Here is a 23,176-nt window from a genome sequence, read left to right as displayed (position 1 = left end):
TTTCCCCTTATTTTAGACTACCCCGAAAAGGTTAAATTTATCCACAAAGGCTTTTCTCCTGTTGGAATTCGTCTCACATTTGACCATTGGAAATAATTTAATGATAAAAGTAGCGAAAACGTAGCTGATACGTTAAATATAAAATGTCGCTATTTCTACGTTGTTTCTAAATGTAAATGAATATTTTGACTAAAATGCTTTGAAGGACATCGATTGATCGATAGAGAATATCAGTATCCATAGCCATATCTGTTATTTAATATTTGCATAACCCGCCTAACGACAGACAACGCAAACTGTATGAACAAGGACAACTTCATTTCCCGCCTTAGCGTTGACACGCCTTAAAACTCTGCCGGGTAGAATATAGATTATATACACAGCTTCAGCTTGGCAACACGTCTCAGTCTCGATTCTCTCGCCAGACAGAATTGTAGCCTTCAACTTAAACTCGTCTTCTTGCATCCCCCACGTTTGAAAAAATGACTGCTAAACCCGAAATTAAATTCACACAGGTAATAATCACTTGTCTGGTTTCACTTGAAAACAAACAAACAACCTAATAAAAATTGTACTTTTATTTTGTTTCCATACCAACCCAAGTTGTTCATCGATGGCAAGTTTGTTGATTCGGTTAGTGGCAAGAAGTTTGCTGTTATCAATCCATCGACTGGCAAGAAGTTGTGCGACGTAGCTGAAGGCGATAAAGTATATACCGCTACTTTTTATTATCTCCACATTTTTGTTTGTGAAGCAGTTTTGTTTGTATATTGGAGAAGATATGTATTTGATTGCAAACTAAAAATATTTCACGTGATTATCACCACACAGGCTGACGTAGATATCGCCGTTGAGGCAGCTCGACGAGCATTCAAATTTGGTTCGACATGGCGTACTATGGATGCTTCGAATCGTGGCCGTCTCATCAACAAGGTGACATATTAGATATTGCCTGAAAGTGACCTCAGTCCTCAGTTCCAGTAAGGCTTTCATTGAACTATACAGCTAGCGGATCTCATTGAACGAGATGCCGATTATCTGGCTGCCCTGGAAACTCTTAATAATGGAAAACCATTGGCCGAAGCTCAATTTGATATGGTCTGTGCAGTCAACTGTCTTCGTTATTACGCCGGTAATTTCAAAATTTTTTAAATAAAGTAAACTTTAATCTATTAATTTAATTTAAATTAAATGCAAAGGATGGAGCGATAAGATTCACGGGCAAACGATTCCTGCAGGTAATATTTCTTGTCCATTTGTGGTCAACATTGATTAACTCACTTGCATTTCTGAATGCTAAGATGGCAGCATCTTCGTCGTGACGCGTAAGGAACCTGTTGGAGTCGTCGGCCAGATCATCCCATGTATGAAAGTTTATTTTATATTGCCATATACAATAACGGAATTAGTACATTAATTCTTTCGTTTTCCTAAATAGGGAACTACCCAGTGTTGGTAAATATATAACTATTTATGTTGTGCCACATAATTCATATTGTTAATTGTAAAAAAAAAAAAAAATCTTTCTTCGACATCCTAAAGATGTGTGCATGGAAGTTCGGACCGGCGTTAGCTGCTGGGTGCACAGTTGTCCTCAAACCCGCTGAGCAGACCCCATTAACTGCTCTCTATTTGGCTCACTTATCGATTGAGGTTGGTTTGAAACCTATAAATTAAGCTATATTTACGATTATTTAATAAGGCAAATTTACGCTCAACCATCATAGGCCGGTTTTCCCACAGGTGTGATCAACGTTGTCAATGGTTTCGGTGAAACGGCCGGGGCGGCTTTAGCTAATCACCAACATATCCAAAAGATTGCTTTCACTGGTTCAACTCAGGTATAACAATACCTCGTGTGTATTCCTACCTCTAGAGTAGCCTATGTCTAACAAATGTATTTAAGGTGGGAAAAATAATCATGGAGACCGCAGCCAAATCCAACTTGAAGCGAGTCAGCTTAGAACTAGGAGGAAAAAGTCCTATCGTTGTTTTTCCCGATGTCGATTGTAAGAAATTTAAATGTTAAGACATTTTTTTCAATTTTAATATAAAAGTCCTATTTCTCGATGCCTGCTGACTATAGTGGATGAAGCTGTCACCATTTGTTATAATGCAATTTTCGCCAATATGGGACAATGCTGTTGCGCAGGTTGGTCAAATTTTTAGGTTTATTTAAAATATCTTTAACGCACGCTATCAATGTAGGTTCGCGTACGTTTGTTCACGAGGACATTTATGCTGAATTTGTCAAGAAAGCTACCGCTATGGCCGCTGCACGCAAAGTTGGCAATCCTTTTGACGAGGGAGTAGAACAAGGACCTCAGGTTAATAAGCCAACTTTTCACTATTGTAACATCTATACGTGGAATTGTACCGTATGCAGGTTAGCGAAGAGCAATATAATAAAATTCTTGAGCTGCTCGATTCTGGCAAGAAAGAAGGAGCGTCGGTCACGTGCGGTGGTAATAAATGGGGAACCGAAGGGTTTTTCGTTGAACCCACTGTTTTTGCAGATGTGACAGATAACATGCGTATAGCAAGAGAGGAGGTACGTAAGCACGTTTTAATGTTTCGTAATATTGTACGTAATTATTAATAATTTTTTTTGAATTCAGATTTTCGGCCCCGTTCAGACTATTTTCAAATTTCGCACAATGGAGGAGTTAATCGAGCGCGCTAATGACACATGTTACGGTAATAATATTTGTATTTTTTTCCTGTTGATTAAGGCCTTTATGACAACATTTTTCGCGTTTTTTTTTTCAGGTCTTGCTGCTGGTGTACTAACTAAGGATATCAATACGGCCCTTACATTCGCCCAGGCGGTTGAAGCTGGTTCTGTTTGGTAATCGATCTGCGATATATTTTTCGAGCTTCATATTTATGACATCACATTTTTTTGGAAACAGGGTTAATTGTTATGACGCCACCATGCCTCAGACACCATTTGGCGGTTTCAAAATGTCTGGCCAAGGCAGGGAATTGTACGTATTTGTTTTCGACGTTGACTTAACATGCAATTCATAAAATAAAATAAATTTATTATTTGTAGGGGTGAAGAGGGACTGCATCACTACTTGGAAGTCAAGACCATTACCATTGCTGTCCCCCAAAAGAACTCATAAAAGTTCAAATATTATGATGAGCTGTTACAATCCATCGTTAGAACTTTTGTAGAAATCAAATATATTTGAATGAAATTGTTCATGCTCTTATTACCTCATGCTTAAATCGACTAAAATAGGTTAAAAATAATCACATTGCATCAAGAAGAAAGAAAATATGTGGTAAACTGACCAATGTGTAAGTATCAACGGGATTCATTTATAATATTTCGGGTTTTGTTTTTTTTTGCAATTCGCGACCAACATCGTAACCAGTCGCGAAAAACAACAGGGATATTGCCAAACTTCCCACAAGAAAATAGTAAACAGACCATCGGCGTGTGATGAGCGACAAAGGAGTTTTTACTAGACATGCACTGTCGAGTATTAAGCAACGTCGAGCTCTGACGGATGTGTCACAAATGGTCAGTCAACGATTTATAGGTTCAACGTCACTCGCTTTATCGCATGGAGTTTCCCAGACTAAGCGAGACAGAGAAAAAAAAATCTCATACTAAGTGGAAATTTATCGCAGCGAGACACTCTTGCTTCCCTTTAGTGGTGTTAGTGATGCGACGGTGTCGAAAACGGCGATAACCCTCTCTGGCTCGAATGACAAGTTTGACGAAAAAATAAGCGCTGCATAGACGCAACGAGGGAAAAAACGATTGCTGATAACATTTTTAGGAATTGTAATGTAATCTATGGGATTGGGAATGAAAATGTAAATATGGCAAGCGTAATTTCTCGACAGTTGTTGCCAGTCATATTCTAATTTAATGTGGATACAGTGGTGGTTCAAGAGTACAATGCAACGCGGGTTACGCGGCGTCAACTTATAAGCTAACCAGACTTATCTGAATGATTGAACCATAATATGATATGTATTGAACCGGGACAAGAGTAATTTGGCCCTCCGTCACACAAATTTGCAATTTACTGAACCCTTTGAATGTTATTTGGGCATTGAGGAGCATTAGGGCAAAAAAGTGTAGAGTCCCTACATTCCGAGTCCTCTATATAAAACTGTATAACCGCTGATGACTTTCTGGTTTTCTCGACATTTGATTCTGCTATCTTTCGCTTGTCACGGTGCATGTCCTATTGGAATGGTTCCAAGGACCAGTTTTATTCGAAGCCTCCAGGTATACACTTTAAAATCATAATATACTTTAGCTGAAATAATTAAATTTTAAATTTTATAATAGGTTAGTGGATTTAGAGGGATTTGGAGCCCATAATGGATTGCCCTGTCTTCAGTATGGACTGGTATGGAATTCGGGAACTAGTAGGACACATATATTTTCATGAGAGCGAGAGAGAATAAAGAGTAAAGTAGTCTTACTTATTATATTATTCCGTTTCTTTATTTCTTCCCTGAGAAACCCACAAATGCATTGAAAGTCTCGAAAAACACAGTTTCCTTTTGTCCCTTGGAGCCATTGCGGTCAACTTTTTATCGTTTCTTTTCAAAATTAGAAAAAAAAAATTCTGGATTAAGTATTTTTTTTGTTTACTTTCTGCGGAAGGAGCATACGTACAGTCCGTTTTAATTTAGTATGATTAACAAGTTGAGTCACCATTCATTGGAAATCGTGCAAAACTATTGAAATTTATAATTTTGGTACACCTTATTAGCTTTATTGCCTCGATTGATTGTATAATTTCCTTTTATTTCTATTCCAATGAAAAGAGAGAAACTGGAGGATAAATCTCATGAAGATGAACCGGCTGTAGGCCTATATCTATCTGGAAGTCCTTGTACCCGCTTATTTGACCCACTTTAAAGGAGTAGACTTGGGAGTAGACTCTTCCAAGTGATAAAAACGGCGGCAGTACTATCGTTCGTCCGTGTGTGAACGACGGGGAAAACGGAACACTTTCGTTTTCACCTAGCTTCTAGTTTTACGTTATCGACATGTTCCGGCAGAAATACTTGATCCACAACAGGCTGGATCTTAGTCCCTTGATGATACGCTGTGCTCTTGATATGATTATTCCTGGACATAGCCTACGTAAGTTACGGCCACTCAACGTACGTTCGCCCCTGCAAGTGTTGGGGCATGGACTACTTAAGCTAGAGGACGGGTCTCTCGTCCTATCCCGCCGTGTTATAGCTTGTCGGGTGGATTTTTAATCATAATTTTTGAAGAAGGGTCAATCGATAGAGATTTAAAAAGCTATTATAAGTCTCCAATGCACATTTCTTGTGAATATATTAAATTAAAAGATATTTGCGTTTGAATTTTGAGAGGACGGGAGAGGTGTTCGTTGGTTGTCTCCACCTAGCGCCAAGAATTCTAAACTCTTCCATGGTTTTTAGAAAGAAAACAAACAGAATCCATATAATCACCAGAGAATCACAGATAGCAGACGCATCTAATCATACCAAACCAAACCAAAACCAGAGAATCACAGAGTGGTCAACCAACAATCACCGCTAGGCGGCGACAACCAACGAACACCTACGTCAATTTCTAATTAAAATATCACCGAAATTAAATAATTCCCGCATAGGGATAATTTAATAGACTCTAGCTCATTTTTGAAGCTCGATTCATTAAATTAAAAAAAAAAAAATGGTAGCCGACATAGGATTTGTCGAAGAGACCCGTCCTCTAGCTTAAGTAGTCCATGGTTGGGGAAGCTTCCACCCACCCAACATAGCCAGAAGGCATTCTGTGCCTATTACACAGCATTGCCACTTTTGAAAGTGGATAGCCAAGGAACGATTCGAATTCTTATCTTAGCAATTTTTACGAAGTAATGTGATAAAGTATATAAATAAAATAATAGTAATGTAGATAAAGTAAAGTAATAAGATTGGCAGCTTAGTTGGTGGAGCGGTAGATTCCTAAAAGAGTGGTATTAGGTTCAAATCTGTGTAAGTCATTATCCATTTTTCAAAATTTTTCCTTGTTTTTTCTATATTTTTAAAGCGAAGTAGATGGAATGCCTAGATTCTGTAAAAAATGCGAGTTTTTTCACATTTTTAAAAACAAAATCTGAATTTGTTTTCTTTGGCAAGGACTTAGAAGGAAAAATTTTGAAAAATGGATAAAGATTTACACAGATTTGAACCTAATACTAATTCCAGACAGCCTGTCTGGTTTTATTCAGAATTTTTTTTTGGGGGAAGACATAACCAGTGGCTAAATAAGCCTATATGACCAAAAGTTAAACATAGTTTCCCGCAATGTGGGTAGGTGGCTTTCAAAATAAAATCGCTGTTCGGATTTTTTTGGACCATACTGTACAGTTACAACGCTTGTTAATTTCTTGAGCAGGCAAATTGCTCTATGTGTTTTTATTTCAAATTGACGGAAGGTATACTTATAATCTTACTATTTCCCCTTTTTGAATCCCTTTTCGCCTTTTCTAATCAGGAGGGTAAAAATTGAAAGGGTAGAATAAGGGAAGAGAAGAAGAGAAAGAAAAGGTAATTAAAAGCAATGTATAGCTTTCTAATTATTGATTGGCAAAAAAAGTTCTGTTTGAACTTTCCGATTTCTCAAAAATAGCATTAGTACAGGAACTCAACGCCGCGACGACGAGGCGTGAGTTGTCTTGGTTACGAAAGTTTGTCTGATCGGTAAAGTTACTTCGTTTGTTTTAACTCACCAGAAATTGATAATAATGATGATGATATGGTGTAATACAAATATCGTTGATTTCAATTCTCGTTTCTATTTCTTTACTAGTTGCACTAACTTAAAATACAACTTGAACACAAAACAAACGAAGTAACTTTGCCAATCAGACGATTTTTCGTAACGTTTTAATGTAGATTAGGTTTTTTTCTGAATATTCTCTTGTATAGGTCCTAGAGGGCGCTCTGTTGGCGCCTTTTCTGCGTTGGACTTTCAGGCATGTCGGACATTCGTTTTAATGTAGTTTTTTTCTGTATATTCTCTTGCTTATGCCTGGTAGAGGGTGCTTTTATGGTGCCATGCAGGCATGGGTTTTAATTTAGATTTAGATTTTTTTTCGGAAAATATTCCCATGCATAGGTTCTTTTTCGTTCTTTTTTCATATAAATGGTTGTGCATTCAGAAATGTTGGCCATCTGTTTTTATGTTGATTTTGTAGAAAACATTTCTGACAAGGCTGATAATAAGTTGATTCTGTTTGTTTTACAAATCATATCAATAGTGGTTGCTGATTGTAGTAGGGGTTGCTCGCAAGAAATCTTAGGAATTTTAACTTACTTGAATTTCGTCACCAAGGACTATGAAAAAAGAAGTAACGAGGCATTGTTCGACTATTTAAAAAAGTCTTATTTCTGTTTAACACAAGAATGAAGTAGCAAACTTGCAGAGTTTTGTTTTTCGGAACATACAAGGTTAACAAAACAAGGTTGAATGTTTTCAATTTTTCTAAATTTTGTAATGTGCTGGGAAACGTTTTTTCGTAGGCATTTTCACTCATACATTTGTTTCTTGATTTCTGGTTCTTCTTTGATTTCTTCTTTGTCGGTCGTCTCCTCCATATTTCTATTTTCCTGGAAACTGTTTTGGCTGCCGCCGACGTCTCCCATGAATTTATTGTAGAGGGTAGAGGATTGTAATAAGAACTAAATGTGAATTGAAATCAATGTATCTTTTAAATTTATGAGATTTTTGATTAAATCTTACCTCTACGTTGGATTCTTGCTCATCGACGAACAGGAATTCCCCTTCATAATTGCTGATTGGATTGACCCGTGTTATCCGGTTGATGACTGGTTCTTTGGATTTATGGCTTTGGAAAAAACTTTAGTTTGTGGAACAGCGTATCGCCTTTAATGGTCATCGCTACCTGAAAATAATTGAGACAGTGGTAAAGATAAATGCAGGCTGTGTAAATGGTTTTAAACAAAACAACTTGCTTGTTTGGTCTCGTTTTTGATTACATAGTCTTGTTGGATGTTATCGTAGCCGGTTTCTGCGTCAGATCCAACGGTGTCGGGGCAATTCACTAGTTGTCCGATGATATCTAAGGAAAAGATGTACATGTTAAGTACGTTATTTTGTTATCTTAGTATCTAATGTTGTTTGGATACTTACTTAAAAACGTTTGTTGGCTTCCGTCTTCCAAACGGTTGCTAGTCTGGTGTACTCCATATGTCAGGGATGTTTATCGTTGGACGGATATTTATAATCTTCTGTAATGTAAAAAAAAAACAATATTATGTGAGATATGTGCAAATAGATATTTAAAGTTTTCAATTACTTACTTTATCATCAAAGTTGAAATTGATCCACTATTGGTCGTTGTATTCCAAAATGATCTTGAAATCCATATTCGGTGGTTGGATTAGCTGAAAATCGTAGATGGCGTCAATCTGTGAAGAAGAAAAAAAATCGAATTTTGTGGTTTAAAATGAATTAAATAAATGGGTTTTTTACATAAAGATATTTTGCCCAATCGTTGGCCTATTTGGCATAGCAGACTCCTAAGCTTTTCTTGGTTTCGTCTTTCAAAACCATCCACAGACTGGTAGTTTTTTTCCCAGTGAGGTTTTTGATAAGGGACGAAATGTATATCACACGTCCGATAAATGTTATTCCATAAATTACAACAAAATTGAATAATTATAATTATATTGAATTCACCAACAAAAACAGTATTATCGACATGTAAGATGACACTTAATTTTCGCTGTAGGTTTAAATTTCATCCAGTTTCACCATCGGGATTTTGCTGTTCGTAAAGGTTGACGGGATGGGTCGTATGGATTTCGACATTTCAATACAGAAGACAGCAGCGATTTTTAAGGAAAGAAGTTGCTCTGTGCTTGACGCTTGTCCTGTGATAAAGAATGACCCAGTCACTAATTCCCAATTGTAGTTTCTATATCGCTGCGGTGTTCGTTTGTGTTTGAGGAATCCAGGTGCCAGTGGGTCCTTTATGGTTTCTTCCCTAGAAAAAGGAAAACGTTTGTTTTCTTCCCAAACGATTAGTAAGTGGCATGAGGTCGTCGTGAGAAGCGATGGTTCTGAAAAGCGGTTTGGAATCTGGACCGTTGTTCATAAGAGTCAAATGTTGTTTTCCTTTTTGTTATTTTCTGGGAAGGGTCAAGGTCAGTGATTGATCGGTAATAGCGGTATTTCTATTTATTTTTCTTCTTCATAAAATGCGAAAAGCGAAAACGTTTATTTTATGTCTAAACGATGATTAATAAATTACATTGGGCCGTCGTAAGAAGCGATGGTTCTGAAAAGCGGTTTGAAATCTGGGCTGTTGTGTATGAGTCATAAAGTGTATTCCTTGTTTTTTTTTCTGGGAAGGGCTAAGGTCTTGGATTGACTGGTAAAAGAGTAATTTTAGATTTTGTTTTCATCTGTAAAATGTGCGTCTTGATTTCTCGTGAAATGACGTTAATGGCGTGTGACTTGGTATTTCTTTTGAAGTGAAAGAGAACGTTGATTTTTATAATTTTTGTAATGGTATATAAAAATGTCACTATTGTTCCACTTACGCAGAAATCTAGAGATAATGGAGCGCTCCGGTCATTTGATGGAGCCGGGGGATTCTTTTAGCAAATTACAGAGAGTCGACTTAATTTTTAACAACGTTCGCCCAGGAACGAAAAGGTAAGTTTTGAAAATGTCTTTGCTATTGTCTTTTAAGTGTTTGGTTTATCATTTTTTTCAGCTTGCGCATGCGCGTTTAACCTTAAAGTGGTTTTTTAATAATGAATACGGCGTCCTTTTCCTTAACACATCTTGGGTGGACAGATCAGGAGTAGAATTTTGAGGACATATGGAGGATGAGGCGTCCCACCACTTTCACCAGTTACTGGAGGTAAACAAATTTTATCATTCATGTTTGTTTCAGATTTAATGTTTTTAACAAGCTCAACCAGATTTACAGTTTGACTGATGTTAGCGTGTATTATGTTTTGTACGACGAAAGTCGTATTTTGACTCTTCGGAATGTCACTTTTGACGGAGACAGCCAGGAATGTGTTCTTTTTTTTCTATGTTTGCATGTTTTGTATATACTTTTTTAGATTACGGCAGTTGAGAACAGCGGACATGTGGTCCTTTCCTTCTTTGCGCTATGATTATACCACGGTTCCTTTGGCAGTAGAGGTTAAAAAGATATATCGCGATTAGCCATAGGTATTTTTGTTTCTATTATGTTTGTTTGTTTTTTAAATAAAATGTTTTATTTTCTTATTATTTTGGGTTATAGAGAAAGAATCTATGAAATTGATCTCGCACGAGACCAAGATTTTATTAGTTTTTCGAGAATTCATTTTTTTTAATTATTTTTTTAATTATGTTGTTCCTTTTTAGGTTTTGGTGGTAGATCGAATACGCGATTGACCAAATTGGTATCGCTGAAATTTTGCAGCAATACCAGACGGTTGTCAGTTTGAAAGGAGTTCGTGTTACAGGAAGCTGATCTCTTGGGTTACAGTTGTTCTGACACAATTTTAACGGTAATTAAACGCTTTTTTTCTTGTTTGCCGTGTTCATTATTAATTTTTCTTTTTGTAATTTCTGTAAGATTGGTGAAAACTGCCCCAAGATTGTGTTGCACGATGTGACGGAAGAGTTGATCCGAATGAAAAACCAGTGTTATGATGACGCACTCACTGAATATGTGTGAACAAGCGTGAATTTCATGTTTTTTTTTTGTTGCGTGTATTTTTATCTATTTTTGAAATCCCCATGCATAGGTCTGACAGAGGGCGGTTTTTTTTAAATTAATGGTTGCGCATTCAGACAAGTTGTCCAGCTGGTAAAATATTGATTCTGAAGAATACATTTCTTATAAGGCTAAGAAATATGTTGGTTTTACAAAACAGATCAAGATAGTTGCTGATCGTATTAGTAATCGTGTATCGTGATGATCAAATTAACGGGTAACTCTCACATTTGTTATTACTTATTTTGAAGATTTAGTTTTCTTGTTTGATTTAATAGAGATTAAGAGGAACAAGTGTTCTTGTTTGTATCCATCGTTTTCGTATTTTGCAGTGTTTTTTTAAATTCGGATCAAACGTGAAAATAGCATAAGACATTCTTTGCAGTTGATCTTAAGTTAATGTTTTGCTTCCTCAAAATATCCTAGTCTGGTATGTGGTATGTGTTTTTAATTTAAATAAAAAAACAAATAAATAAATTAATTTTTAAAAAGCAACTTTCCCTATTGTTCGCAAGAAATCGTTTGAAAGTGATTTTTGTTTTCGTGTTTTTGGTCAAAAAGGACTATGAAAAAAGAAGTAGGCCTAAAGGGACATTTTTCGACTATAAAAAAAATTGTTTTATTCTGTGTAACCCACTAATAAATTAACGAACTTCAAGAGTTTTGTTATTACGAATCATACAAAGTTAAAAAAAGGGGGGATATTTGAAATTCTTCTAAATTTGAGAATGGGCTGGGAAACGTTTTTTGTAGGAATTTTCACTCGCAAATTTATTTCTTGTTTACTGGTTCTTCTTTGATTTCTTCTTTGTCGGTCACCTCCTCAATTTTTCTTTTTCCCTACAAACTGTTTTATTTGTTAAGAAATGATCTTTAATTGTAATTTGCGCTTTGATTTTATTCCTGTGGTGAATCAAGAGCATTTTCTTAAACGTTCCTGTTCTGTCCAAAAATGGGTAAGTCTTATTTGTTTTTTTTTTGTTTTGTTTTATTTTTTTTTGTGGGGGGGGGGGGGGGTCAACTGGAGTTTTTTACATGTGAAGTACTTTGTCACCACCAAAAAGCCTTGAATCGTCTGAAATGAAAAATAGACGCAACGTTTAGTGAGTTACGTCGGAAGCTGTGAAAGGAGCTAGAAAGTTTAAACAAAACTGATCTTCAAGAAGACGGTGCACAAATACGAGATTATCACAGCGACAATTAAAACAATTCCAAGTGTGATGTACAGCTTAGTTTTTTTCGTTTGTTGAATGGATGCTATTTTGCGATGATGAATGTGGTTGCGAATCTTGCGGACGATTTGGTAAACTGGATTGTGTAATTGAAGAAACTAAAACTTTTTCTACTACTTTGTGGAAAACGCTGTTTTGAATACGACGACCGTAACCATTACAAAGATAACTCGAATCATTTCCGGTTAATAGAAAGAGTAAATGTTGATGATCAACTTATTTCGAAGTGTTAGAGAAAACTGAAGAAACTGGAATGATTTAGGTGAGTGTTACCCCTCCCCCAATATCTAAATGATTCCGAGAATTCCGATCACCGTCGGACAATTTTATTTGTTTTAAGAAATTTGAAGAAAAAAGTTAATGTGCTTGAAATATTTCCGTCTTCTATTTCGGCTAGTGGCACTGGATCTTCTATGAATGGTCGATAGACTTGATATTTATTTCAGAAAATAGCATAACTGTTTTTCTCGTTTTTTATTGTAAAAGAATACAAAAAAGAAGTAAAGAAACATTTTCAGATTAAATTTAAAATTTTTTAAAGAATGAACAAGTTCTTCATCATCACTCATTCGATGATCTTGCTGCATCCAGACGTTTAATGGTTTGCAATTGGATTTTCCGTAAGCGTGTCATTTCTCGTTGGAAATAACTTCTCATGGTGTATTTGGTGTGGTTCTCTTCAATTTTTTTCCATCAGAAATAATACCTTTATCGTTCTTACTCTAGATAGTATGAGATATAACCATCCGGTATTTCCTAATTTGTCTTTTGGTGCTAGCGGTCCCAGTGTAATAGCATCTCTGGAGATGCCTTGCATTTTGTGCCCCGTTAAAACTAAGGAAAGGACGCAGGAGAATTGGAACACTTTGGTTTTCGATTGGAATGACGCATTGACATTGCATTGACTGATTTCGCTCTTCGTATAACGAGAAAACACCCTTTTTGCAAATCGCAAAATAAGGAAACGTTGGTCTACGCTGTATTTTTATTTTTAAACAAGAGACACTCGACGTCTGACAAACACACGGAAGTAGCTTTTTTCACAGTCGGGAGCAATTCTAGAGTCAGTGTTGCCGACGGTTTCATAATTGACGGTTCGGATAAAATCAAGGGCTGATTTTATCCGAATTCGGACGTTGAGGGTCCATTCTAACTTCGATGCCCAATGCTGCGTGCATCCTTCGATGAGCATAGCCGCTACACTAGGAGAAGCACATATAACGGTGGCGGCAACCAAATGCCAACGCTGCGTGAAATCCTTGAAGCATTTGATGATTCGGGATTTTCTCGTTCCACCCGATCCAGCCAAAAACATCCGCAGGTAACGATTAGTTAGAAGTAAACCATCTAAAAACGAGTCAAGTTTCTTGATTTCCGATGTTATACTTGAATTCTTTTCGCTATCCGCCAGTTGGTTGGTGAAATGAATGTGCTGTAACATCGCTGCGCCCATTAAGAGGAAGGCGTTGTGCTGTTCTTTGTTAAGCGACCATACCTGCGATTGGCCCTGCAGACTGGGGAAATTAGAGTCTTGGAGCTTTGGTTCGGTGCAATCGTAAAAAATGTCCTTGTGGAGATGGTCGTCCAGTTCATTTTGCAAATACTCCAGACGAAGATCGACGTGGGTATCTAATAATGCATTTATTTTTACATTACGTAATTTAATTTTGGGCTAAATTGGACGAACAAAAATATATTTAAACTTACCCATCGGTTTGTCCAAATTAGTGTTCACGTTGGGTTTCTGTCCTCGATCGAGAAACTAAGGCTTGCTCGCCCAGGCAAGACGAATTTCTATTTACTTTTCGATGGCAATTGCTGCACGGCTAGGTGAGAGCGTAGTGAGTAGTATCGAAGTGAGTTGTTGTCGGAGGCCAGGTTCTAGTAGGTAGATCCATCGGGTTGTCTTTTTAAAAAGATTCAAGTGCTTGAATGAAGGAATCGTCAGTTAGCACTTGAGCAGCCTCCACCTTGTTGTCGTCCGCTTCATTAAAGTCAATTACGCTGACTTCCTCTTCGTTCATATCAAGGGTTTCCTTTTCTTCTCGAACCATGTCTTCAATGTCAGGCTTACTTAATTCTAATGACTCGCTATCTGACGTCAAAAGGCGGAAACTTTCGTTATTTTAAATACTTTCTATCGTTACTTTCGTCGATTCGTCGGCATGCAGTGTCTTTTTCTGGCGTTGGTAAGCGCCCCACCACGTTTTGCCAACAGCAACCAAATCCTTTTATTCTCGAAACGGAATAAACATAGTAAAACTCCTTTTCGTACTATTCTCTACGCTCTTGTCTTTCTTTTGGAAGAAGATCATTGCTGTCTTCGATGCTCTTGAGATCTGGGAGTCTTTTCGCTAAATATTTGGGCCAGCATGCGTCCATTCTTTCTCTGTGGCCTTCGGTATCGTGTTGTGGATGGTCAGTAAATATTTACGAATGATTCGTGCCGAATTTGATTCATCTTCGCTGTTAGAATCATAGTTTCAGTGTCACATTGCCTGGTTTTTCCTTCAATTTGCATGATTCTTGTTTTTTGGGTAGAAGACCACAAATTCATCTTTTCAATTTGTGAATTTTCTTTTCATCTGAAAACATAAATTGAATTAAATGAATTGAATAATCATATATCGTAGCTTTGGCTTCTCCATACCGTGTGATGTTTGCGTAAATAGTTTCTTTTTCCAAGTACGCGATGGCTTGGGTGGAACCAATGGTGTCCTCATTCGTCGAAGCTCGAATAGCTGAAAGTAACTTCCCTAGACCCAGAGAACATTCTGATCTAAGAGGAGTGGCATTTTCGGTTTTTGATGAATTTTCCCCGTTTTGGTCTCCTCGTTCGTAGGTTTCTTTGTCTTCAATCTGTCGTAGCCAAGCTGGAGAGCTGCACGAACTTTTTTGGTGATGGTCAAGTTTTTTTTTACATATTTTACCAAACAAAATTTTCTGTTCGTACTCTCTTCCGCACGATCGCATGATTCCACTGCCGTTTCTGATAAAATGTCAAATTTTTTATTTGGAAAGGATTCACATTTTAAAACAAATTTGATATCTTCCTTGAATGAACGTCTCGATATTTGCAGCTAACTTTTTCGTTAATTTGTCAACATGGAGATACTTTGTTTTGATTTTTTCCTCTGTTTCCTGCTATTATAAAAAAACGTTCCAGTAAATTGATATTTTCTTATAATGTTATGAAACAAACTTACAGGGTCCGTTTATATTAGGCCTATTGGATGGATGACATAATTACTGCTAGGTGTTGTTGATTATCGGATAACAAAGCACTATTCAACTGGTACTCTATTTTTCGATGTCCATATAACCAAATGAGCATGTGCGTGTGCAGAGTAAGGCGATATTGCTCCTCGACGATACGTAGTCAAGCTTGGGGAACCCCCAAAAGACTCCCGTGCTTGTATGGTTTTCCTTTCTTAAAACACTAGCCAATAATATCTTCAATAATAATATCAAGAACCTGTTGGAAATGTAACGCTGCTACCAAAGGGTGATCGGACAGGATCTTAAAACGTTTTGTTTCCAATGGTATCGCATTGGCATGTGGAATGGCTTCTTCTGGATCAAGGCAAACCACCTAACTCTGTATGATTTGGCGTCATTTGGACTTATAGTTAGCAAAATGTGGGCTTTACCGTTTTTCGCATAAACTGCATACACTTGTTGTCTATTGCGCTGCGCTGCAGCTTGAGAATGTTGAATCGTTGGATTCGCTATTTTTTTATCCGTTAAAACTGAAGATGCAAGACCATTTACAATTTTGAGAGGACGCGGCGCACTTTGCCCTATTCTTTTCCTTTTAATGCACTCAATTTGATATTTAACTGATTTTCTCATGTCTTCCTTTGATACTTTGAATAAGCTACAGCTTGAGGCATAACGCTTCCGTCCTTGTCCACTATTCGCGAGGGTAATTTTGCCCTAACCATAGCTTTGTTGTAAGATGTGTTCGGTATATGTAATCTTACAGAGGCAAAACAAAATTAATTTTCTGAAATTTCCTCCTTCTAAGATTGGCGTAAAATGCAACGAGTCTTTTCTTGGAGATTGGAATTTTTCTGGTTTAACCAAATCCTCCTCGCCGAAAATGGGAATAAATCTGGATAACGAATTTTAAGATAATTGGGATCGGAATCTGAGACTAAATCTTCAGCCGCTCTTATGACGAACGTTTGTGACATAGTTGATGGTTTTTTCGGCAATGCATCGAACATTTCTTCGTGTACGAATTCCCCGTTATCTTTTTCTCTAATTGTAACAGTACACGAAATCATCGTCGAACTGATTTCTTCGTGAGCTGATCTCCCCCGTAGTAGCTATTCTTTTCTTATTCTTTTTTGCTTCGGAATCCACTTCATTTACTTTTTCATGTTTGTCATTATCAAGAAAATAAACTTCTGGTGAAACAGTATTTTTTGGAAGTACCCGAAATGACCGTTCGTCAAAACGCACTTTTTTCATAAACTCGTTATCGACATCGTTCCAAAACTGATAAAGTTGTTTCATTTTTACGGGTTTGATAATATAATCGGTTTTAGTTGCAGCTATTTTCCCCTTGTTCAAAGAAGAGCATCGTTTGTGAACGGAGACTCGAACTTTGACAAGGACTCGAACAGGACTTGGGTCTGGAATGATGGGAATTGTTTTAGTTACAAACGCCGTGTATAGCCTGTTTTAATATACGTAACCTTTCAACCAACTACCTAGCTTAGGGCCTGGACGTTGCACCAAAGTTTTATATTCTTCCGTACGATTGCACTGGTCTTTTAACTTAAAGAACCAAAAGACATTTTACGCAGATCAGGCGAAAGCTCCACAACCCAGTTTCTATTAGCAATAGAAAATTTTTGTAATTTTCCTCTTTTTAATCTCTACAAACAAGATCTATGATTTTGGTCGCAACAATACATCTTGGGGATACATCGACAGTTTTCGGGAGAAGCACATCTTGTCAAATGGCGCAACACACAGTTTGGGGAAAGAAGAACATTTTTAAATTGTAACTGACCAGGAAACATTTCCGAAACATCATATTGCTTGATAAGTGATGGATGTAGTTTATCATTCGATTTCCCAATCCCATATGGTGCTTTTAGCAGCGTGTACATTTTTTTTGGAAACTGACCAACTGACAACAATTTCGTTATTGAAATGTTTGTAAACTGATAGCATACTGCGCAAGTAACGACTTCTTCGTGATATTTCCTGAAAATATCACTAGTTATTTCAGACAACTTCTCGTCTGAATCTGGCATACCTTTTTCATCTAGTTCTAACAGTTCTTTATCAGTATAAAAAATATCAGAATTGCTTTTTCTTTTCCCTAATGTACACATTCATTTTTTTCTTTTGAAATTTGTTGAGACCTATGTAGCTAACTATCAATATCTCCTTTCCTGATTATTACTCCTTTACTTCGATAAAATACTCTTTCAATCCTCATTCTATTATCAGGCTTCCGATTGGTCATATGCCCTCCAAATCTAACAGTCTTCTCTGTTTTTTCTAAACCCATTTTCAATTTGACCACAACCTGAAATTCCGGTTTTTTCAATGCAGAAAACTATGCTTCAATTCACAACTGCTCCAATCAGCACCTATGTCTGTTAACGACACTTTTTGTTTTTCTATTTTTTTGTATCAATTGAAATAACACTAGAACTTAATTTATAGAATTTTTCTACAGTTCCGTATTCGATAATCTTGTCACTAGTCGATGACCATCAATCATTACCTTTTATAGAAAATTGACGCCTCATTTCACTATCACGATCAATTTCAAAAATAATATTCTTATACAAAGATGTATCACAACTACAACTTCCTACAGATGTTAAGGGTGCAAGCGGCTTAAATTTAGTATTACTTTATTCCCCATACCAACGAATTCCATTTTTTTTATTCACTGCTCCTAACAAAAATTTTCTCACTGTGCTACCATTTTCACTAGATTTCCCTTTAACAATTTCGTTCGATACTTCTTCATCCGAAAAACTAATTTCGTTAAAAATGTCTTTGTTGGGTGGCATTTTCCAATATCAATTTAAAACACTGCGTTCGCAACCAATAGAACAAACAAACACTAAAATATATAAAAATAAAAACGATGGAAAACCTTTACTTCAGCAAATAGCACTGAATACTTTCAATCAAAAATAATAACTACGAGCGCCAACATTCCACAATTTTCCCAAAATCGTATTAGGATAGCACATTATTTCCCTCATTGAAAAACTTTAAAAATTTCAAAATAATCGAACGTAATCCAAGACTTATTACACTTAGAAATTTCCAAGAATAAATATAAAAGTCGAAAGTTTCTAGGAAAAACTGTCATACAGACATATAAGAAAGTCCCTTAATATTCTCGTTGGCGAAATTTAAACCAAAGAAAATAAAAATAAATTAAGAAAATCGAACAAAAAAAATTATCTTACTATTTATTAGAATTTACTTTACTTGAAATTTAAGAAAAAACACCCTTTATTCATGTGACATTATCAGATACACGCCATTATTCTTCAAAACATTCATCATCATCATTAGCGTCATTTATTTTTTTTAACGAACAAAATCAATACAAAATCAATTACAGAATAATACATTCATAAACAATCATAAATTTCTCGATATGCACTGTTCCTCATATACCGATGAAAATATTTTACCTTTGAAAAGGTACAAAACGAAACAACTTGTCATTTTGATTTCTAAACCTGCCTCCCTCAGCAATACGTACAACATCAAAAATCATTTTGTGTACACAAATAAACCGTACCTCATCTACACCTATTACAAAATGAAAAACGACAGTTCGTCTTGATTAATTAAGTATGATTCACCAAACAAATTATTGTTTCCAAACATCTCATTCGTATACAACACATATTTTTAATAATAGGGTTCTTCAAAATAAATAAAGTACTGCTTCTAATTCCTACATACTGCTTGGGGTACATATCTACTTATATACCCAATTTCTGCGCAACCTGTAAAACTTTTAAAAAAATCAGGGAAAATATTACTTAACAACAGGATCGATGCACAAATACTACGTTATCATCAATTTTAACTTCACTGAACTATTATCAAACACAACTGAACTTATCAACAACAGCAGTTTTTTCATGTTAATTTCTTTAATAATCATGTATTTAAGGAAAGTGATGTATAGCAAACTGAGAAAACTTGAAGAAAAAATAAAAAAAAAACAGAACTCGAAATTTAAAAAAACTGTGAATTTTTGGTCAAAATTGGAAACCTTAAAAACTTTTACAACCTGTAATAATGTTTCCAGAAAAAGTTTACATAGTAATTGTCATGACAAAATAGCGTTGCAACATGAACAACATGAACAAACATACCAATTCCATCTTCAATTCTCCTATATCAAACAACAATTTAAGAAACACTATCACACTTAAAGCAACATTAAGTGTAGTTATTCTTCATCTGAATGACTGGTTCCATTAACGTTGATCTTCATGGCATGAAACCCTAAATGAGTAAAACTATTACAGAGTAGTACTTTACAGATTTTTTTTCCAAAAATATCCTGCCATCCATTTAAAATAAGTAAATGTTATTACCAACAGTTGACTTAAATATTTTCCAATTCAAATTAAATATTTTTCAATTCCTACTACATTTTCCCTATAAAAAAAAACAAATGATGTAACAATATCACAGTAAACTAACTTCCATGTTCATGTTCAATTATTCTTTATTCGTTACATCAATGAGTTTTTACCATTAGCGTGAACTGACAGGACATAAACACTAAGAGAAACTGTTTCAGATTGTACCAATACAAGAATATCTTTTCACCTATTAATTTTGTAAATATAAAAAACAATTTTAAGAAACCATCTAAGTTAAATTAAACTAAACAAGTATTCTTTAGTTCAACGATTGCTAACATTCTCACCAAAAGTTAACGTAAGCACTCCACATCAAATTCTCAGATTGGTTGGTGAGCTTAGTGTTGTTGTTGATAACTATTCAAACTTTATTAATTATTTACTGACTTTCAAGCAGGTTAATGATCTTTAATTTCCAAAAAAAACTCAATATATTGGCAATGGCAGCAAACATACAGCATACTATTACGGCCTTCAAAAACTAGTTTGCAGAAATTCATGAGAGCCATCTAGTGAAAAAAAAATTATTATTTAAACTCATCATTTTCTCGTACTCCACACTTTCATCAATTACCCTAAGTTAATGGCTAATCAAATATAACTGAAACTGTGATGTTGCACTCCGTTATTAAACCCTCTACAAACTAGTATTAATTCAAATTTCTAAAACTCACCCATTAAAAAACGTACAAAATAAGAATGAAACCCTCCTCGATTTTCGACGTTCTCGTTATACCTGGAATGACTTGGCAATGTCGCCCCCCTCCTCTTGTAGCATAGAGACGGCAGTTGGACTTTGTACTCGGACGAGTGAATACATTCCGTTTCTCTCATCTTAATTCCCCTATTCATTTCACTTCATTCCAATACCTCTGAGAGGACGGAGCTTCTGCTTGAGCGACGTTTGCAAGTCATTTTCATAAACCGATTCCTGGAAAAAAAAATAAAAAAAAATAAGGAATAAATATAAAATACTTCCACCTAAATACTTACTTAATGCGCTGAAATCTGCCCTCATCCGGTTTAGCTGATGGGTGCTGATCTGGGTTTGGTTCCGTCGGGGCCTGCGAGGCAGCGGCTGACTTGTTTCTGATACTCGGGTCCACCGGTGTTGATTGAAAAACTGGATACTAGAGTTCAAACACCACCGCCAAACATACAATGGCCTCAATTGGCTCGAGTGGCGTTAACATAAAAATTATCCGTGCTCATCAAATTTTTACACATGACGGAAAAGAAAACACCGACCCCAGCAATCATGCAGGTTAAATAACTCTGCAATTTTAGCTGAGTGCTGTGCTGGTCCGAGTCGACCGCCAGGATCCAGAAAGCATTCAGAATCTTAAGAAGGGTGGAGAAACAACGGCCAACATTATACGGCATACCATCCCCGGTCAGTCCGCGATGAAAATCAAACACGACGAACGCCAGCTCCTCGCATCCACTCATCACGTTCGCGTTCGCCATCAAGTTGGCCTGGTTGTTAAAAGTCTGTTAAAAAAAAAAAATTTAGGGGGCTTATTCTTAGGCAATGCTTGCCCTTGAGAAAGAGAGTAGAGGAGAGCCAACATCTTCGACCGAGAAACCCCCCCCCAAAAAAAGAAAAAAGGCAAAATAAGAAACTAAATCAAATTAAAATAAATCAAAATTATGATGCTTGTGGCTCTTTCGACGGCCACGTCGAAGAAACGACGATTTATTTTCCGCGGTGTTGGCGAAGCTTCCGTCGCCTCACTCGTTCCAGGCTGTGGCGAGTCCTCCGCGATTTTATTCATGTTTTCCAGTGCTATTATTGTTTCCATCTAAAAATCATTAAACATACGCTGTGAACCAACGCTGTGAACACCACAAGAAAACGACAAATTTTTTTTTCCAAACACCACCGCCAAACATACAAAATACCTGGCCTCAATTGCCTCGAGTGGCGTTGGCATAGAGACCACCTGTCATGGTCAATTGTTTAACCATGCCCGAAAAGAAAGCAACGAAACCAGCAATGATGAACGTGAAAAAACTCTGCCATTTCAGCATTGTCTTATGCTTGTCTGAGTCTACCAGGATGCAGGCAGCAATAGCAATCTTAAAAATAGTGGAGACAAAACTGCCAACATTCATGGCCATACCCATCCCGGTCAGTTGGCGATCAAAATCGAGCATGATGAACAAGAGCCCCTCGAAACCACCAATCACGTCCGATGAGACCAGCAGGTTGGCCTGGGTGTTGAATGTCTGTTTAAAAAAAAAAATATATTAATATTACATAATAGGGGTTACATAGGGGTTGTAGAGGGCAGGGTAATAAGGAGAGGGGAGGTCCCACACACGTAAACACACAAACACCACTTACTTTGCTTCCGCGGCGTACGCTGCCTCTGCTGGAGTGGTGAGAGACGGAGCTTGTCCTTGAGCGAGTTTTGCGAGTGCATTTTGTCAGTCTCATCATTTGATTCCTGGAAAAAAAAATAAATAAATAAGGAATAAATATAAAATCCTATCACTTAAATACTTACTTAATGCGCTGAAATCTGCCCTCATCCGGTTTAGCTGATGGGTGCTGATCTGGGTTTGGTTCCGCCGGGGCCTGCGAGCGGCTGACTTGTTTCGGATACTCGGGTCCACCGGCGGTGTTGGCGAAGCTTCCGTCGCCTCACTCGTTCCAGGCTGTGGCGAGTCCTCCGCGATTTCATTCATGTTTTCCAGTGCTATTATTGTTTCCATCTAAATATACAGAGCAGGCGAAAATAAATATAGACTGTGCGGTCGCATCTAAAAAAGAGAAAAAATGTTGGATCTTTTTTTTTCTTTTTTTTACGCTTATGGCAAACAACCAACTATGGAAGCATGGTCTTCATATGGAATTGGAATTAGTCGAGCTTTTAGACATTGTTGAGGTATTTATTACAAATTTTTCGTTTAAATTCTTGGTAATGTACCAAGTGCTGTCCTACTACTACGTGACCAATGTACTATATTTCTCTACTTCCCAAACACCCAGGGTTATGAAGAGTGCCCTGATGAAATATTCGTAGAGGGGGCTGATTTTGAAAATTAGAAAATTATCCTTTACCAAGAAATATCACAGCTTTGAAAGAGTGGAAGAAAAAGGATTGTATTGCAAGGACCATAGTTTAGTATACAACAAAAACGTCAAAAAGATTGAATGAGTTTATGGAAATAATTCGAGAAAAGCATTATTTGACAAAACATTTTTTCTTCCTTGGGTCTCATTAACTGTCGAACCTCATACAATACTTACGGCGTGCCGCAGACAATTAACATTTACTCCATAGAGAATTTCTGTCACTTGACTACAAGACAGGATACCACATCATGACTCACGTCACAAATATCGAAACCATGTACAGTAGGCACCAAAAGTATCTGGAAACCCGAGGGAACCTAAATATGGAAAAACGCACATTTCGCAATTCGAAAAAGTACTAAAATTTTCATTCGATCCAAATGAAATTTTTGAGTAGGTTTTCTCGGGTGCCAGGAACAACTCTTAATTTTTTTAGAACTACGATTAACGGGAAGGGTGGGA

General features: G+C 36.7%; 1 protein-coding gene across 1 annotated transcript; it reads left to right on the top strand.

Moving 5' to 3' along the window:
- Positions 1-355: 355 nt before the first annotated feature.
- LOC124349347 (aldehyde dehydrogenase 1A1-like) lies at positions 356-4,463 on the top strand. The gene is made up of 18 exons (XM_046799835.1): positions 356-515; positions 604-708; positions 832-933; positions 1,006-1,132; positions 1,200-1,238; positions 1,302-1,364; positions 1,439-1,455; positions 1,543-1,653; positions 1,728-1,841; positions 1,907-2,009; positions 2,087-2,152; positions 2,209-2,327; positions 2,387-2,551; positions 2,619-2,697; positions 2,770-2,848; positions 2,913-2,987; positions 3,056-3,183; positions 4,393-4,463. The coding sequence occupies exons 1-17, from the start codon at positions 483-485 to the stop codon at positions 3,126-3,128; spliced, it is 1,470 nt and encodes a 489-aa protein (XP_046655791.1). The 5' UTR covers positions 356-482; the 3' UTR covers positions 3,129-3,183; positions 4,393-4,463.
- Positions 4,464-23,176: the final 18,713 nt, after the last annotated feature.

This window comes from Daphnia pulicaria, chromosome 7 (genome assembly GCF_021234035.1).
Source record: "Daphnia pulicaria isolate SC F1-1A chromosome 7, SC_F0-13Bv2, whole genome shotgun sequence".
Lineage (NCBI taxonomy): Eukaryota > Metazoa > Arthropoda > Branchiopoda > Diplostraca > Daphniidae > Daphnia > Daphnia pulicaria.
The sequence above is the reverse complement of the archived record's forward strand: the minus strand, read 5'-3'. Positions and strand labels throughout refer to the sequence as shown.

Excerpts from the sequence above, each read along its gene's own strand:
- LOC124349347 (XM_046799835.1), top strand. The coding sequence starts at position 483 with ATGACTGCTAAACCCGAAATTAAATTCACACAG. Across the intron at positions 1,133-1,199 it reads CTGTCTTCGTTATTACGCCG|GATGGAGCGATAAGATTCAC; the intron begins GTAATTTCAAAA and ends TTAAATGCAAAG. Across the intron at positions 1,239-1,301 it reads CGGGCAAACGATTCCTGCAG|ATGGCAGCATCTTCGTCGTG; the intron begins GTAATATTTCTT and ends CTGAATGCTAAG.